The 18,926-nt window shown below is 49.3% G+C and overlaps 2 protein-coding genes across 6 annotated transcripts in view; one reads left to right on the top strand and one right to left on the bottom strand.

Annotated features, from left to right (window-relative positions):
• Positions 1-380: 380 nt before the first annotated feature.
• On the bottom strand, positions 381-9,704 carry DFFA (DNA fragmentation factor subunit alpha). Its single transcript, XM_024554217.3, has 6 exons — positions 9,489-9,704; positions 7,814-7,975; positions 6,383-6,525; positions 2,847-3,036; positions 2,515-2,666; positions 381-1,746 (listed from the first exon to the last, which is right to left on the bottom strand). The coding sequence occupies exons 1-6, from the start codon at positions 9,622-9,624 to the stop codon at positions 1,534-1,536; spliced, it is 996 nt and encodes a 331-aa protein (XP_024409985.2). The 5' UTR covers positions 9,625-9,704; the 3' UTR covers positions 381-1,533.
• Positions 9,705-11,099: 1,395 nt separating this feature from the next.
• PEX14 (peroxisomal biogenesis factor 14) overlaps positions 11,100-18,926 on the top strand; it is a 127,301-nt gene continuing 119,474 nt past the window's right edge. The window contains exons 1-2 of one of the 5 annotated variants that reach the window (XM_053920008.2): positions 11,500-11,966; positions 18,810-18,868. In XM_053920008.2, coding sequence (XP_053775983.1) covers positions 11,929-11,966; positions 18,810-18,868 — 97 coding nt within the window. In that variant the 5' untranslated portion in view covers positions 11,500-11,928. Of the gene's footprint in view, positions 11,209-11,489; positions 11,967-18,809; positions 18,869-18,926 lie in introns of those variants that run through there. The other 4 variants (XM_024554216.3, XM_045190513.3, XM_045190515.3 and 1 more) reach the window with 4 other exon arrangements.

Raw genomic sequence — 18,926 nt, forward strand, 5'->3', positions numbered from 1 at the left:
CTACCGGGCAATGCCCAACTGAGTCATGCCGGTCAGGGTGTGGCTTTTGAACGTCACGATGGGCCTTCATACAGATAAAAACCTGTTCCCAAGTAGCCTAGCCTGAAACTGACTTCTGTTGACATAGAAAGTATTTTTTCCAGTTTTATTGTTCCCTGGATTTTTTAAGAATGCAGCTACCCTGTAAAACCAAAAGTTATTTTGTTCAGAACGTCAGTGACAGGGGAAAGCCCATTCCAAAGGGCAATGCTGCGTGTGACACCTGAGCGGACAGTCACTGCACACCCGTGCCTGCCGTGTCACTCACGGTAGTTCGGTGTCCTGGTACAAGCCTCTTACAGCTCCTTGCGCTGTCAGCACAGTCATACACAGAGACACACTGAGGAGACGCATGCCATTTTATTGGAAATCATTTCCCTTTTGTGTCTTCTGAAAGACCACGTTCGGGGTCTTATGTCAGTGCTTTTCAAAGCATGTGTGTAGGTGAGTTATCAGCCCTGGCTCTCACTTAAGGAGGCAAAACAAAATATGCTATTAAAAGAGGGAATGCTGGGGCCAGGAAGGCAGAACCGCGGCGGGAGGGCGTTAGTGAAGGGGTGGTGAGTACAGCCGAGCCCTCCTGGAAGACCCCAGGAGAAGGAAACAGTTCTTTGTGTTCTGTTTGGCTTCTGTACCCTTCCTGGCCTCAGGACTTACTGTTTTATTTCTTTATTTAATCACTAGCCAATACATCTCTTAATAGCATTCTATTTTCCTCTAAGCATGCTTAAAAAAAAAAAAAGTCCCTGATAACCCACGATCTTTTCCCTGCAAGGAGACTGTGTTGTAGATTACAAAGCCTGAATGAGACATGTGCACAGAAACAGGAGGTATATAAACCAGAAGTCTCTGCTTTGCACCCAGAGACTTGGAGTTGTATCGCATGGAAATTGATTTAATGACCTTTTATGCCCCCTGCTGAGGAAACATATTAGAAAGCTAAAAGAGTTTCAGATCTAATTTCATAATACTGAATTACCAGAAGTGGCGAGACTCTCTGTATGTCCCTATGGTCTGCCAACTTAGTATGTGCCTTCAAACAGAAAAATGACAAAGTCCATTACCTTGAGAAACAAGTGTGTGGCTGTAATCAACACTGTTATGTCACCTTCTCGACCGTCATGTGTTTGAATTCTGCATTTCTATCTTTAGAACACAGTGGTGAGTCCGAAATACGACTGCTTCTTTCCACTGCCCTTCACAGTCGCTTTAAAACAGAACATGAGAACATGTAATGATCGGAGGAGGTCAGATACCAGTGGTGCCGCCGCTTCCTTCACAATGGGCAGAAGGGTGGGGCGGATGCTGAGATCTGGAATAGCTTTTCTGGAGGCGGCACGGAGCCCGTCTTCCAGCCAGTTCCAGGAGAGCCCGCTTGAAGGCAGGGGGTGGAGCAGTTATACAGGTGGCTGAAACGGCTGAAGGGATTTACTGACGGCAAAAACCAAGGTCACAGGGTGACCTTGGTTCTCTTTGGCATATCTGCAGCTCCAGCTATGTGGGGTCTAGCCTGGCTCGTTTGGCAGCCTGCAGTTCTCCGGGCAGCGAATTCCTCCTGGCTGAAATATTCCTGAGAGACTGCAAACTCTGTACCTGCTGGAGGCGCAGGCTCAGCTCCTGGTGACAGGCCTGCTGGACAGTTTCCGTCTTCTTTATGTCCCAGTTCAAAGCAACAGCCAGTGCTTTGGGGTCTTCCTTGGTAACCAACTGCGGCGAGAATGAGAACCACTGAGAACCTCTGCCTCTGCCTGCCTGGCCTGCTGCTCCCACGGTTTCTTTAGAGCCGTGAGGTTAGGCAACACTGTTAGGTCCCCGCCGAAATGCCAGGTCTCCTTCATATGAAGCTGTCATGGGGCTTACCACACAACACCAAAAGAAAAGCCTCTGGAAAGAAGTGTACCTGGGGCAACTACATGTCCTTCACTTACAGGAAATTTAGCCAAGTGAAGTCCATACAGTTTCCTTCCCTTCTAGCTACACTGGGGAGGCCGCCGGGACAGGGCCGAGGGCGGGGAAGGAGGGGGAGCACCTGCTGCGATGGCTTCTCTTCGCCCAGCGTCCAGCCCCTGGTGTGAGAGCCCGCACGACCAGCCCCTCCAGGCGCCTGCCCCGTGCCAGTGTGTGCCCCAACCGCCCACGACCTTCCCTCGGCCACCCTTGGCCACCGGCAGAACCTGGGTCAGGGGCTGGAGCCCTGCTGCGCCTCCCGGTCAGGGTCAGTCATCGCATCACCTGCTCTGATCGGAAAGTCGCCTTTGGTGACCTGCGGGGGAGCCCCTCTGCTTTGTTTAAGCCATTCTGATTTAGATTACATGAGGTGTTTGCAAACGCTTCGGCACATAATAATAGGCAATCGGGCAGCTAAGATTCGGGGTCTGCAGCAGGGAAAAAGATCCCACGCAAGCCTCTGCAGGGCTCTCCTACACCTCCGGGGAAGCTGTGCTCTGTGCTTCAGGGCCCCTGGCTCTCGCCCACCTCCAGATCCTGACTAGACAAACTCAGCTCTGGGGCAGGCTTCTCCTTCAGTGCAGTGAGGGTCTGGCTCGAGAGGACAGTTTCCGAGGAGCTTGCTCTGCTCACACCCGCGTCAACGGCGTCCCTCTTGTCACCGAAGCCAGCTTCGGGCTCTGCAAAGCAGACGTGACATGGAGATCAGCCACACCAACCAGCCAGAGCAATCAGGTGGGCAAGACAGACCTGTCATTTCAAGACGCCAGGTAACCGTGGCCTCACTGTTTTTGAACACGTTACCATGTTTGGTTCCCTCACCAAGATCTCGGTGGCACTCCGCAGCCGATGAGCCCTACCTTGCTGCTTTGACAAGACGCTGCCCTCCTTCTCCAAAGCCTGGAGGTAGAGTTCCAAGAGCTGCTTGGACTGCCGGGCTTCCTCTCTCTGGTCAAGCACCTGCTGGAGGGTGTTCTGCAGCCCCTGGACAGTGACGCGGCTTTGGCCAAGTTCCTGAGCCAGGTCTGAGCAGGGCACGTCGATGAGCACCTGCCAAACAGACAGGGACTCTAAGAAACCGAGAAGTGCTTACTGAGCGTGGTGCTCGCTCTCTCAAATTCATCAGTTTCAGAGGCACATCTAATCTATTTTCCAAAGTTACTTAACATGGCTGCCTAAGAATCAAGAGAGAGGCATGCAATTTTTCAGGTTTCCTTTGGTGAAAAAATTTGGAAAATGATGCCCTAGTGCCTCATTAAAAACTAAACAAAATCCTGATATTAAAAAAAACCAAGTTGTGCCCAGGGCGGTGTGGCTCAGTGTATTGAGTGCCGGCCTGTGAACCAGAGGGTCGACCGTTTGATTCCCAGTCAGGGCACAGGCCTGGGTTGCGGGTTGGGTCCCCAGTTAGGGGCACGTGCAAGAGGCAACCACACATTGACATATCTTCCCCTCTCTTTTTCCGTCCCTTCCCCTCTCTCTAAAAATAAATAAAATCTTTAAAAAAACCCCAGTTGTAAGGAATATAAAGGAAGTGTTGATTATTTATAAAATGAATTGATAGGAGGTTGTTTCAAGCAAAAATTTTTCTAATAATTTTAACCTTGAACACTTTTATTGTACAGGTTCCTAGCTTTAAAAGACTATTTTTGGAGGGTTTTTAAAAAAAAGATTTTATTTATCTATTTCTAGAGAGAGAGGAAGGGAGGGAGAGAGAAGCTCCTAATTGGGGACCTGGCCCACAACCCAGATATGTGCCCTGACTGGGAATTGAACCGGCAACCCCTTGGTTCGCAGGCTGGCACTCAATCCACTGAGCCACACCAGCCAGAGCTAAAATACTCTTTTTAAAAAATATAAACTATACTAAGATTTCTTTTTAAAAAGATTTTATTTATTATTCATTTATAGAGAGGGGAAGGGAAGGAAAAGGAGAGGGAGAGAAGCGATTGGTTGCCTCTCCTGCACGCCCCATTCAACCGGGGACCCTCTGCTCTGGCAGGATGGAGGCCAGCGGAGCCGCACCGGTCAGGACCAAACTAAACCAAGCAGTTAGATGACACGTTCAGTCCGGGAAATAAGAGAGAACTCCCTCACTGCGTCCTGAATCTGCTATAAGAATCATTTTACAGGCAGTTCATTCTTTTGGCATGTACTGAATTAAAAACAGACCTCATAAAAAAAGATCTGATTGTTGAAACTCTGAAATCACTAGTCTCTTAACTGATTTTCATCATCTGTAAAATGGAGCAACACTAGCACCTACGTCATAAAGTTTGTACCTCCCGAGTGTCTTCCCTTCCCTCCCACCTGCTCTCCCTGCCCGCAGTCCCTGACGCAGCGGCGCCTTTCCTTCATCTGCCCGGCCCACCGTCTCCTTCACGTGCCCTCAACGTGCCTGCGGAGCCCAGCATCAGGACTCATGCTCGCTCGCATCCCGATGTCCCTATTTTGTAAGGCCCAGGGTGCTCCTTATTCTAAGGGGATACTGGACTGCTGTCATCTGTTAGGATGGGGGGATCTCACAACCCCTTTCCGTTTCTTAAAAAAGGAAAAAAAAAAAAGCTTGCTCCTGCCTTCCCTCTGCCCGCAGCACTCTGGCCCCCGCCTTTCCTAGTCAGGCTCCACCTTGTCCCGCGGCTCTCAACTTACTGCTCACCTCTCGGAAACCCGCCAGCATTTGTCAGCTAGACCTCTACTTATCTATCCTATGCGGGAGCACGTGAGCAAAATGACAGTGGCCTGAGTTTTTCTGCAGCACGGTCTGAATAGCAAGAGTGAGCACAGCCCAGCATCCCCCAGCGGGGAAGACTCGATAAACAGCGTGGACACAGCGTGCAAAGGATACCCATGCAGAGGTAAGGAAGGCCCGGGATGTCTTTCCTACACTGATCCGGATACTCCACGACACCTCTCTAAACAGAGTGGGCGTGCTTCCACGAGTGTGATGCGGGGGAGGGGACAACATAGGTATGTTCTGTGCACAGGATAGCTCTGGAACAGGAGGGAGTCGACAGATGGGCTGTATCCCCTAAGGGAGCCTGGGGAGCTGGGGGCAGGGGTCAGACCTTCCTGCATACCCTTCCCCCGCCCCAATCTCACTGAGATGGAATTTCCACACCGCGCCCCTCCCCCACACTAAGTGGACAGGTCAGTGGGGGTTGGTACATCCACGCAGCGGCACAGCCGTTTTAGAGCACTTTCTGTCGCCACAGGTCTGTGTGCTCCGGCCTTCTCACCACAAAGGCAACTATGAAACACGTGGCCATTGGTGCCTGGCTTCTTCCCCTCAGCGTAGGCTTTCGAAGCTCACCCACACTGCGGTGCCCTTTAATACTTCACTCCTTTTTACGGCTGAGTATTCCATTACATGGACATAGCACATTTCATTTATTCATCAGTTCATGGGCATCTGGGCTATTTGTATTTTTTGGCTACCTGGATACCCTTCTATACCTCTTGGATTTTTAAACATGTGGCTGTATTCATATTATTTATTCAAAATCAGTACGTAAGTTTACAAAATAAGCTAACGGTCACCTCCTTGGAGGGAGCCTTCCTTGCTCTGTTGTGGAAACAGGACTTCCCTGAGCTCCCCATCTAAAGTGGCCCCCTCATTCTCGGCACACTGCCCTGTGCCCCACATTTCTTGGTTTGTCTGCCTCCCCTCATCAGAATTCGAGTTCCGCTAGAGCAGAGACTGGGCTGCTTTGTTCACCACCGGACCCCGGGTGTGCAGAGGCACGCCAGACCTAGAGCAGGGCTCAACGGATCGTTTTTTTGAATTAACACATTATTTTATCCCAACTTTACTAGAGGTAACACAGGCAGAGACGCTAAGTTCCTGGCCCAGAGTCATAGTGGTGGAGCTGGGATTTAGCGGAGCTACTGGTAAGAACATCCTCCACCCCAGAGTGGGCCTAAGCAGGTCTAGGTGGGGCCTGGGCATCTGTATTTTTAAAAAGATTTTATTTATTTACTTTTTTTTCCCCCTAAAGAGAGGAAAGGAGAGAGAAAGAGGAGAGATGCATCGAAGAGACACATTGATGGGTCGCCTCTCACATGCCCCCCCAACCCCCGCCCTCAGCTGGGGACCTGCCCTGCAACCCTGACTGGGAATCAAACTGGTAACCTTTTGGTGCTTAATCCACTGAGCCACACCAGCCTGGGCATCTGCATTTTAAAAAAGTTCCACAGGTGATTCTGATCCAAGCTGAGGGTCGAAAAAATTCCTACTCTAGGTGAGGGAATTAGAAAATGAAGAATCTCGGTTACCATCTAAGAAATATTTGAAAGTTACTAAATAATAAAAGTAACATGGCAAGACATATGGAGACTCAGACACCGCTGGGGGCGGCAGAGGCCAGAGTGGCTGTGGGCTGGGGCGGAGGCTTACTTGGAGGTCCTCCTCTGATAGGAGGACGATGCTGGATAGATCTTCTTTCAGCTGCCTGGCCACGTTCTTCCACCTCAGTCCTGCTCCGCTGTCTGTTTCATCTACATCCATGGACTCCTGGGAAATCCAAGCGGTACCTCCGTCTGGTAATGGGGGAAAACGGCCAGTCGGTCGGACGCACCTGAAGCGCTGTTTCCCCTCCTCCCCTCACCCCCTCGGCCCTCCAGATGTCTGCACGTCCCTCTGACTGGCCACTGGCCGTGTGGAATAACCTCAATGGAGAAGGAAGCGCCTTTCCTCAAGGGTTTATGTGAAAGCCAGTCCACAAGTAGGACCTTAGTTTCCCCTCTTCTTCCATCTTCACTTTATTTCTGTATGTAACTACTCTTTATTCTTTTAGGGAAAGAAGCTACTTAACCCCACTGTGGGGGTCATTCACGCAGAGCTAGGCTCCTACCACACTTCCCTTTAGGTTAGTTTTTGTGTCTCTGGGCGTGTGCTGTGTTGTATACAAAACACGGTTCTCAGCAGCTCGCCTGTGCTTGAGGGCTGGTCTTGTCCTTGACCAGAGGAGCTGCAGCCACTGCTGTGCGCAGGCCGAGTACCAAGGGGCTGGCAGAGCCGCTGCTGGAGGTTAATCCCTCCATTTAGTGGCACGAGGACTTTCCTTAGACACTTCTTTAGGGCTCTGATCCCGGCTCATCAATATTAGTTCCCTTTGCATCTGCAGTGACGACAGCGACAGGTAACATTTCTTGGGCCTTTACAGAGTGACAGGTAAGATCCGAATGCTTCCCATCAGTGGTTCTCAACTGATAATGAGCCGGCCTACCAGGGGACCTGTGACAATGTCCGGAGGCACGTTTGGCTGTCACAGTTGGGGTGAGGAGAGGTACTGACATCTAGAAGGCAAAGGGCACGGTGCTGCTAAACTTCCTGCGGTGCACAGGGCAGCCCCCAACACCGAGTTCTGCGCCCCCAAAATGTCAGGAGCGTTGTCGAGAAACCCTGGTTTGACAGGCACTATGTTTTAGTGTCCTCACAGCACCGCTAGGAGACAGGAACTGTAATTATTCTCTCCAAACAGTGCTGAGAAGTTAGGTCATCTGGCCAAGGTCACATGGCTGGAAAATGGCAGAGCCAGGGCGCAGAGGGGGCAGCCTGTCTCTTCCTGCGGCACCGATCTGTCTGCCGGGCTGCATTTTCGTTGCTGTCGGCCTGTGAGTCACTTAAAACCGAGCGCCCATCTCATTCCTCTTCACCCCAAGACGCAGAGCATACCTGGCATGCAGAAGGCGCTCGGAAAACGTGTGTTACCTAAGGGCTCAGCCAGCTAGCCAGCCAGCCAGCGGCCACGTGCCCATGCAGTCAAGTGAATCGTGATGGGTGTCATGACGCACAGGCCACTTTACACACGGCCGCACTCCTTACCTGAGTTGCTGTATGCCCACTTTTCATTACCGGCCAATGCCACAAACTTAGTATTAGAAGGTAGACACAGGAAGTAATCATCGTCGTCCACTATGGTGCCATCCTCTGCCAGGACCAGGGTAATTGGTGCCAGGGACTTATCGATGGCCAGGATGTCATAGGCTGAGAGAAATAAAATATTTGGCAATTGGCAAGTATCCATACGGAAACTACATCTGTTCTTTCACTCTCAATTTGTATGCCCCCAGAGCCCAGCAGAATTCCTGTAGGTAATAACTACAATCACAATCACGACTTTTAGTAGCACTAATATAACATCGTCACATGCCTGGTCCTGTTATAAGTGCTTTTCCTGTAGAGTGTTAATCTCATAACAATCCTATAAGGTAGGTACTATTATTATTCCCATTTCACAGATATCACACCCAAGGTTCAGAGAAGTTAAGTAACTTTTCCAAGATCACACAGTAAGCAATAGAACTGGGATTTACACCCACAGAGTCTGGCTCAATTCCTTGTAAACAAGCAGTCTTTCTTTCACGCATTCACTCAGTAGTTATCTTAAGTTCTTGTGTCAAGTGCAAAAAAAAGAAAAAGAAAAAATAGGGGAAAAAAGGTAATGCTTTTTATTCTTAGTAGTATCTTTCTTTACAGGCTTTATAAACCTAGGAAAGTACAAAGAAGCAGAAGCATGTATCAGTAGCTTTTCATCTTATCACGGGGCAAGAGGCCTTGTCCAGGGCAGGTCAGTACACTAGGCAGAGCACTGAAGGGACCCTAAAACTTTATCCTAATGCCAAGAAAAAATACGTAACCACTTAGGTGGCAAATGCCATGTCACTAAAGCATTCATAGTACTCTGGCTGCTCCTGGGTCTCTGAAAGACGTTTGTCCCCTGGGGCTTGATGACTCTGAGGGGAAGCACTGAACACCGGCACACACTGTGACTACATGCCTGGGGACCACTCACACGTTCAGTAGGTAGGTCTTTGGTTAAACGATTTACTGCTATGGACTAATACCACTGGTAAATTACTCGTATGTATCATCTCCTTTGAGAGTCTCAACAATCCTGGGAAGCAGGGCTGTAAATAGTAGTATACCCACCCCCTTTGCCAGTGAGAAAACTGAGGGTAGAGAGACGATTGACTGCAAGGTCAAGCAGCTATACAGTAACAGTATGGGGCTGGGACTAATAACTTCTGTCACCTCGGTGGCTTACAATATCGATTCTTGTCTGGACCCCCAGAATGCTCAGTAGCAGCTCCCTCTTTACCGCACAGGCAGGTCCCTGTCAGAGCTGACGGTGGAAAGGCGCCCCACCCCGCATGGGCTCAGGTCGAGGTCCCCAGTACCATCGTAGAGAGTACCACCAGTCCGACACTACGCTGGATTGATCCAAAATCTAAATGGTTTTGGTCAAGGTACCCAAGCCGAGTATTAATTTTCATAGTGCTTCCCGTCTACTTTTCCACCATGATGAGTCTCACACAAGCTAAGTTAAAGCGCTTGTAAACGCTTTGAAAACTTTAAGTCGCTATGCCCAAGTTGAGTCATTTCTGTCCCAAGGCTACAGGAGCTTCAAGAATCCCAAATCGCCTCTCCTCGCCCCGCCTTGCCCGCCCGAAATCCTCACCCGGCCCCCCAAACCCTCGCCCGGGTCCCGCGTGCCAACCCTTGCTTTTCAGATCCTCCAGGCAGGAGGCCGCCACGCCGTGCTGTTCGCGGCTGTGGTTGCGGCGCAGCAGACACGGCTTTAGAGTCTGATTCTTTCCGGGTTCCGGAGCCCCGGCGTCCCAGGATCCCTCCATCCTCTTCAGAGGGGAACCTGATTGACTCTGGGAAGTCGGGGAAGGTAGCTGCCGGTGTCCCCCTCCCCCACCCGGGACATGCCGGGAAATGGAGTTTTCTCTGTAGCAAATCACGCATGGGGCCAAAGCACCCCGGGAGGTGTAGTTCTAATGGGCACTTATCACGTGCGTCCCTCGGGCCATGCTGGGAGCTGTAGTTTCTGGATGTAAAGTCGACCTGGTTACGTCGCGCAATTCTACCTGAGAGGAGTTCGTAGGGATTTATTTAGTTTGTAAGGATTCATTTGGTTTGTAGGGATTCATGGACACACATGCGTACTCTGTTGAATTGTCAGAGAACTCCTATCAGTCTATATAAATGCTGTCTTTCATTGTCCTGTGTTAATTTGCTTTCCCTTTCCAACCTGAAAAGATCTGCAAGATATCCTGTCTTACAGGCTGATCTGAAGGAAGTCAATTTAAAAAATTGATGAGTGTAGTTTTCAATCTTGCTGAAAAACGCAACAGAGAAGGATAAGATACTCGCACATATCCGTTCAATATCCTGCTTCTGCTGTGCAAACTGGGTTGGACTCATAACAAAATGCTTAAATAAACAGATTAAGTACTATGGTATAAAAGAAATCAGAGAGGAAAATGGAAATGTGAACCACATCACTGAGATTGTCCAGATTCTGCTTAGCAATATATTTGTTCTTGTTCTAATACTGCTACTTAAGGAAAAGTCCCCCCCCCCCCCGGAAAACCCAATATTTAAGGTTAAAATAATTAAAAAGTATTTCCTTGCTTAAAAGAAGTCCTTTTGTGCAAACAAGAAATAATTGTCAGCCCACATTCATTCAGGGTCAGTCTCCTATTTTGCTTGTGAAAGAAAATGAGCTCTCGTGAGGAAAAGGTAGCCGCAACACTTGAGTACTCCACAAGCGATCAAAACACATCTACGACATGAACTGGGGGTTCTGGTGTATGCAGCCCTTCCATGTAAAGTTCACGTTTACACTCTCCTCGCGCAGAACACCCCCCACCCCGCCCCGTTCTGTGTTCTAACGGACCTGCACACTGTTATCAGAGTCGTCTCCAACAGGCTGTGCGTGTTTTTGGCCTGGACTTGGGACCAGGGGTTGTCTTGCATCTTTTTATTTCTAGCGCCTACCAAAGTGCTTGGAAAATGGTAGGCACCCAACAAGTGGTACTGAACTGAACCATTAATTTTCTTTCATTCATTCATTCAATCAATACTTAGAGAGTCCTTTACATGCGCCCGATGCAGTGTGGGAGCGTGGGGATGGGCAGAGATTTAATTCAATAATAATAATAATGTACATATGACAATACAAAAAGGATAGACCTCGGATCTTTTTGGAGAGCAGAGACCTAATACAAACTGTGCGAGGTGACTGGGACGTGGGAGTTCCCCCCTCTTCCCCAAGTGCCGCCCCCCATCGACAGGCTCGGTTCCGGCTACTTTAGTCTGCGCGGGAGGGCGCGAGCCGGGGCGCTTGGGAGAAGCCTCGCCCAGCGGCGATAGATTAGTCAGGCCTCAGAAAGATGGCGTCCTCGGAGCAGGCAGAGCAGCCGAGCCAGGTGAGGGGAGTGGGACTGCCCTGCCGGGGTGGCGGAGACCACAGTTGGAGGGGGCGCTCGGGGTGCGACTCGGAGTCGGATGGGGGCCCTGCGCGTCCGAAACCGGGGGCCCGGTCCTCTTGCCCCCTCCCGTGCCCCGCCCCTCTCCGGGTCCGCGCCGCCCGGCCCCTCCCCCGGTGACCCCTCTTTGACCACATTCCCAAGCCCCAGCTCGGGGCGCCCGCAGGTCCCCCGACCGGCCGGCCGGACCCTGGGCTCTCCCTTGAGCTTGGCCGGGTCGGTGGCGGGACCCTTGAGAAGCCCCCAGCCGTGCGCTGCGAGGGCTTCTGCTTGAGGGGAGGAGTGAGCGAGGCTCGGCGGTTCTGGGCTGTTCTTCCGGGGAGGGGCCTGACTCCATCAGGCCTCCCCCCACCCCACCGCCTCAGCCTCCTGCGGGGGCCCCCCGCTGCCCGCCTGTTCGTCGTTTGTCACCCTAGCGCTTCCTTTGCCAAGTTGTAGGGTCGTCCCCTCTCAGTGCGATGGTAGGAAGGGGACTCACTGTAAACAACAGACGCCACCAAGCTTTCGGCCGAGGATCCGTCCTTGCTTCCCAGAGTTCGGCTTTCTCGGCCGAGGTCTCCGCGGTAGCTGTTCAGCCACAGGTTCTGCCAAACCTCCCTCCACGAAGGGGACCTTGAGGACCCGTGCTCGTGCCTGGAGGCCGCTGTCGGGGAGCAGTGGATGGGGAGGCCTCTGCGGGGGCTGGGGCCGGGATGGGGGTAAGCGGCACCTTACAGTTACTGAGTGTGTGCCGTCGTGTGGAGGACGAATTACGTTTATTGTCTCGTTTAATGCTCACTAGAACCTTCAGGAAGCGCAGGCCATTAAGGACCATTTTGCAGAAGTGGATCCTAAGGGCCTGCATCCTGCCCTTAATCGTGCGCCTGGCGTGTGCGACTCCACTCGTCAGCCACACACATTTAAATTTAGTTGGAATCAGGAAGGAGAAAATGGTTTCAGCCTGGACTTCATCACTCATCTCTCTTCCTCCTCGAAACACCTGTGGCCTTCTCGGCTGCCTGCGAGCGTTTCACTTCCTTCCTAGGCAGAACACCACTGAGGGGTTCCTACTGTTTCTCTGCTTCGTGATGAGTTGATTAGAGGGATGGCACTTACAGAGGAGTGTGTGTCTCCCAGACCAGCTTCCGTTAGCAGAGGATTCGGAAGGATGGTGTCTGGGTCGTAAAAGGGGGAAGTAAAGAGGGCTGGTTCTGGCCGCCCCGCTGTCAGGGATTCTGGGGCGTGAGGCGAGTCCCGAGGGAGGAGCCCCTCCTTTCTCGTCTTGCCCCATGTCGCTTGCTGCGATGCTGAGGCTCCTCGGAATCTGGGCTTCTCTGAGCCGTTCTGTGTTGGGAGGGCCCACGGGCTGGGATGAAAGGCTGCCTTCAGTCCCTGATTCTTCTAGAACATCCCTTTGCTGTGAACATTACGACAACCCTTGCCCCTTGGAGCCACTGTAGTACCCACGGATTTCTTTGGTTCTGGAAATTGCCCTCTCTGTAGGTGCGGAAAAGGTCCAAGTTCCTTTAAGAGCGCTTGGCCAGCACTTACTTGGTTTTCAACTCTGCTGCTTCTTTGCCCTCCTTTCCAAGGCTGGGAGGGATGGGATTGTATCAGAATACGCCAGCAGCCAGGAGAAAAACTTGAACTCTTCATGCTAGATTCTCACTTTCTAACACTAACCTGCAAAAGCACACTTTTTTTCAGTCCTCACCCGAGGAAATGTTTTTATTGATTTTTTAAAGAGGGAGGAAGGGAGATGGCAAGAGAGGGAGAGAAGGAAATGCCGGGGGGGGGGGGGGGGGTTGCCTCCTGTACACACCCCGACTGACTGGGGATGGAACTCGGGGATGGAACTCGCAGTCTAGGTGTGTGCCCTGACGGGGAGTCAAACCTGCCACCTTTTGGTGCAGGGACAACTGCTCTGACCAGCTGAGCCGCCGGCGCCGGCCAGGGCCAAAAGCCCACTTTTTCCTTGAACCAACTCTTTTTACCAGTTCCTTGCAGTTTCATATTGAAGTCCTGATCCACCTGGTTCCCCATTTGTCTAGTCAGAGTGGAGTGGAACTGGAAGGACTGCTTGGAGAACCCCCCTTGGAGAACCCCCCAAACCTGGTTTGTATGTGAGAGGAGCTGCGTCCCCCTGTGGGGCTGAGCCAGTGTCCTGTCTCTCAGAGCTCGTTAGCTGGCCGCATGGCACCAGTGTCTCGTTTTGAAAGGTTAAGGGTGAATAGCCAGCCCTTTCTCCCTTTAACAGGTGACGCAGAGCAGTGGATGAGAGTATAGCCTCTGAACTCATCTCCACTGGCGTAGACCCCCAGCCCCTCTACTACCAGCCGAGTGATGCTGGATACCTTACTCACGTCCTCTGGCCTTAGGTCCTCCACCTGTAAAACAGGAATGAAACCGGTGCCTCCCTCATGGGGTTGCCCTTGAGGATGAAACGAGTTAACTTACTTTAGAACAGGGCCCGACACAGTGTCTTTTACCTATTATTATTCCATTCAATAAACTCTGTGTTTTCATTCACAAGGGATCTCAACCTTCCCTCAAGCCCGGTAACAGTGTCTTTTGGGGTATGATTTCTCATGGTGTCCACTGAAGTTCTTTTCTTTGTTCTGAAGTAATTTCCTTGAAATTTAAAGGAACACCCTGAATGTGGTGTTTATCTTAGCTGTCCTTCATGACTTTCAGATTTGAGACAGAGCTGCTTTTCCACACGGGGAGTCGTTCTAGTGTATCTTTAAGGCAGTCCGCTGGGGTTGCCCTGGTTGCCTTGTGTCCTTATTCTCTCTCCCCCCATCACTGGCTGATCTCTAATCAAAGTCCCGTCCTGTCTGTACATGTCATGGCCCATAGGAAGAGGAAATGTTGTCCTGGTTCCATACTTTCCCACCAGATATTTTGTCTCCAGTGGAGAGTAGAGGCAGAGATCAATCTGATTGTCTGATGCTTGTGGAATATTGAGTATTATTATGGAACATAGATTTCACACCTGTTGAGGCTTACTGGACATAGTAAATTTTGGTTTGAGAAAACACGGAAGCAGAGAAAGGAGAAGTGCCCAGGGACCACGTACGGAGCGGAATAGCAGGGCCTTGTGCTTGACAGACTTCAGTTTGAACCCCAGCACTCTCTAAACTACTGGGCTTGTCCCTGCAACTCGTTGAGCATCAGTTTTCTCCTCTATAAAATGGGAGCAGTAACAGTTATCCTGGAGGGTAGCTCAGAGGGTTGGCTGGAATCATGGACGTAAAGAGTATGTCGTGTATACTAAGTGCTTAGTAAGAGTTAGTTTTCTTCTCCATGTCTCCAAATGGAAGTTTTGGAAGGCCAAGAACTCTTTTAAAAATTTAAAAAAAAATTATTGAGTTTTAGAGAGAGGAAGGGAGACAGAGAGAAAAAAAAGAAAATGTTGACAAGTTCACCCATTTTTGCGTTCATTGGTTGACTCCTGTATGTGCCCAGACTGGGGATCGAACCTGCAACCTTGCGGTATTGGGACGGCGCTCCAGCCAAGTGAGCTGCACCCCCCCCCCCCCCCCCCCCGCCCAGGGCTGGAGGGCTAAGAACTCTTGAATGACAGCAGTGCAAACGAGCTTTTCCTTTCAACGTTTTATTTTGAAAATTTTCCAACTTACAGAAAAGTTGAAAGAATAATACAGAGAATTCCTGTAAAACTCCCATAAAAGCTTCACCGAGATGCACTGTTTACATTTTGCTGAATTTGTTTTATCTCAGTCTCCTTATGTCTTTTTCAAAGAATTTGATAGTAAGTTTCGGACATCACAGTATTTCATCCTGTAATGCTTCACCTTGTTTTTCGTAAGAATAAGGTTATTCTCTTACGTAACCACAATATCATCATCACTTAGGAAATTTAGTGTTGCCCTGCCCAGTGTGGCTCAGGTGGTTGGGCGTCATTCCACAAAATGAAAGGTTATGGGTTCCATCCCCAGTCAGGGCACGTCCGAGGTTGTGAGTTCTGTCCTCAGTTGGCACATGGGAGAGGTCAATCAGTGTTTCTCACATCTATGTTTCTCTCCCTCTGTCTCCCTCCCTTCTCCTGTCTCTTAAAAAAATTAATAAGCATGCCCTGGCTGGTGTGGCTTAGTGGATTGAGTGCCAGCCTGCAAACCTAAGGGTCGTCAGTTGGATTCTCAGTCAGGGCACATGCCTGAGTTGCGGGCCAGGCCCCCAGTAGGGGGCGCACAAGAGGCAACCCCACATTGATGTTTCTCTCCCTCTCCCTTCCCCTGTCTAAAAAAATAAATAAAATCTTAAATAATATTAGTATGCATGTCCTCGGGTGAGCATAAATAATAATAATAAAGAAGTTTATTATTAATAAAATATTACTTAATACAGTACATGTTCAAATTTTTCCAGTTGAAAAAAAAACAAGATCCAATCAGGAAGCAGATTGATTGATTTATTGCTTTAGTCTGCTTTAGTGTAGAATTATTCATAAGACTTCAAAGCTAAAAAAAACTTTCACTGAAATTTAACACATATCCAGAAAACACATCAGTACCCAGATCACTAAGTCAGACGTTACTGGGACCTCAGAAGTCATCCTAGAGTGCTTCCCATCACTATGCAACCCCCAGGATTGCCCCATTTTGACTTAAAATCCTTAGATTAATTAGGCCTGTTTTTGAGCTTTATATAAACAGAATCATAAAGTGTGTCTGGCTTCTTTCACTCACCCTTGTATTTATTTATGAGATTGTCCGTGGTGTGAACAGCAACAGTTCATTATCACTGCTGCCTGTAGTTACTACACTGTGTGAATGTACTTGGCCATTCATTTGCCATTAACCATTCTGCTCTGGATGGGCGTTTAGGCTCTTTCCCCTTTTGGGTTGTTACAGTCAGTGCTGCTGTGAAAACACTTCATGTGCCGTTTTGTGAACTTAAATGTGCATTTCTGGTGAGCTCGCTGGCCTCTTTTTGTTTTTTATTTATTGATTGATTTGTTGATTTCTAGAGAGAGAGGAAGAGAGAAGGAGGGAGGGGGAGAGAGAAATGGGGGAAGAGAGAGAGAAACATCGGTGTGCTGTTCCACTTATGTATGCGTTCATTGGTTGATTCTTGTATGTGCCCTGACCGGGGGTCAAACCCGCAACCTCCGCACAGCAGGATGAAGCTCCGACCAACCGAGCTGCCTGGGCAGGGCTGCCTTTTTGCTTTTCACGATGTTGACATTTAGGAGAGTTCAGACCACTTGCTCTGCAGTGCCCCGCTGTTTGGGTTTGTCCGGTTTGTTTACTCTCGTTTAGATCCAGGTCAAACATTCTTTGTGAGAATACTGTACAGGTGTCATCGTGTTCTTCTCGGTGAATCACATCAGGGCCTGTGACCCGAGTGTGTCCCGTCATTGAGGATAACGGGATCGCTTGGTGAAGGTGGTATCTGTCAGATTTCTCCACTGTGAAGATCACTTTTTCTAAACTAGTCTGTTGCTTTGCAACTTTACAAGTATTTGTAATACCTTCGATTTAATATCTTACTGAGGCACAAAGGTCTTGTGGCCATAAACTTTACTGAGGAATTAACAGTAGGTGGGTTGTGATCAGTTTAATGAGTGTTGGCGACTGTATTGTATATACCTGTGTAACCGCCACCACAATTAAATCAGAACAGTTCCAGGATTCCTGAATGCTCCCTCTGCTGCCTCCCAGAAGTCCCTGGCCTTTGGCCTTGGGAGATGGGAACTGTCGCACTTTCTCTCTCCGTGGATTGTAATGTCTTCCCTAGAACTCCGTAAGAGTGAGTTCGTGATGAATGTGCTTTTCGTGTCTCACTTTGGCTCAGAGTGACATTTGTGAAATTTATGTTACTGTGTGCCGGTAATTCATTGCGTTTTATTAGTGAGTCTATTCCATTGTACAGATAGATCAACATTTGTTGATTTATTCACCAGTTGGTGGGTATTTGGAGTATATTAATGATCCATTGCTGTACAACAGTGTTAGCACAAACTTAGCAGTTGAAAACAACCTGCATTTGTTGTCTTGGTTCCCGTGGGTCAGGGTCAGGACGCAGGGTAGCTGAGTGAGTCTCCCGGCAGCAGCCAAGGTGTCTGCTGGGGCAGTGACCTGAGCCTGGACAGAGGAAGAATCTGTTTCCAGCCCCCGTGCTGTTGGCAGCATTCAGCTCCTTACGCCTGCAGACTGGGGCCTCAGTTTGCTGCCACGTGGGTCTTCTCAATACGGCCCCTTGCTGCCTCACAGCCAGCAAGGGAGAGAGTCTCTTAGCAAATAGGACATCACAGTCTTAGGTATTGTGACCATGTACATGTGATTACACGCATCCTGTCACCTTTGCCAGAAGCAGGTCACGGGTACCACCCACACTCAAAGGGACCAAACCAGGGCACAAATACTGGGAGGCGGGGATCATCAAAGTCACGTTAGACTATTCCCTACCTGAGTGTTTCTACTTTGGGACTACTATAAATAGTCGTGTGTAAGTGTGATGGCATAAGTTTTCATGGTTCTTTAAAAAAATTTTTTTTGAGAGAGGGGAAGGGAGGGAGAAAGCGAGGGAGAGAAACATCTGTTGGTTGCCGCTCACCTGCGCTCCCACTGAGACTGAACCTGCAACCTGGGCATGCGGCCTTACTGGGAATGAAACTGCGACCTTTTGGTGTGTGGGGTGACACTCATCCAACTGAGCTACCCTGCCAAGGCTTGTTTTTATTTTTGTACTTTTTAAAAGATTTTATTTATTTGTTTTTAGAGAGAGGGGAAGGGAGGGAGAAAGGGAGAGAAACACTGATGTCTGAGAGATACATCAATCAGTTGCCCCTTGCATGCCCCCAACCAGGGACCTGGCCCGCACCCCAGGCATGTGCCCTGACTAGGAATCGAACCAGCAACCTTTCGGTCTGCAGGCTGGCACTCAATCCACTGAGCCACACCAGCCAGGGCTCATTTTTCTCCGTAAATACCTATGAGTGTAATTGCTGGGTCCTGTAGTTGCATGTCTAGCTTATAACAAATTGCCTAAGTGCAAAGTTGTGCTGGTTTTCGATCCCACCTACAGTGTGTGAGAGTTCCAGTTGCCCCTTGCTCACAGTGATGCTTGGTGTCATCTGCCTTCTTATTGTCAGCCATTCTGGTGAGTGTGGAGCGGTGTTTCACTGTGGTTTGAGTTTGCGTTTCTGTGATGACTATGATGGTGAGCATCTTTTCCTGCGTGTTATTGATAAAGGCTGAGGTCCATGTTTTTGACATATGGATATCAATTCCATCATCACTTGTTGAACAGATTACCCTTTCTGCATCAAATTATCTTGCTGTCTTTGTCAAATATTTAAATGGATTATAGGCATAGATCAATTTTTGGACTCTGTTTTGTTCTGTTTGTCTATACATGTGTCTATCCTAGTGCAAATTAAATAATCTTGAAATCAGGTAAAGTCTTCTTATTGTATCCATTTTCTGAATTGTTTTAGCTTTAGTCTGTGATATCTATGTATAAATCTTAGAATCAGCTTATCAATTCCTACAAAGAAGCTTTGTGGAATTTTTATTGGGATTATGTGGAATTTACAGATCAACTTGTGGAAGAATTGACATCTTAACAACATTGGATCTTCTAATTCATTCACATGGTAAGTGTCTCCATTTAGGCCTTCTTTCAGTTCCCTTCTAGTGTTCTTTAGTTTTAGG

The sequence above is a fragment of the Desmodus rotundus genome, chromosome 3, assembly GCF_022682495.2.
Source record: "Desmodus rotundus isolate HL8 chromosome 3, HLdesRot8A.1, whole genome shotgun sequence".
Taxonomy (NCBI): Eukaryota; Metazoa; Chordata; class Mammalia; order Chiroptera; family Phyllostomidae; genus Desmodus; species Desmodus rotundus.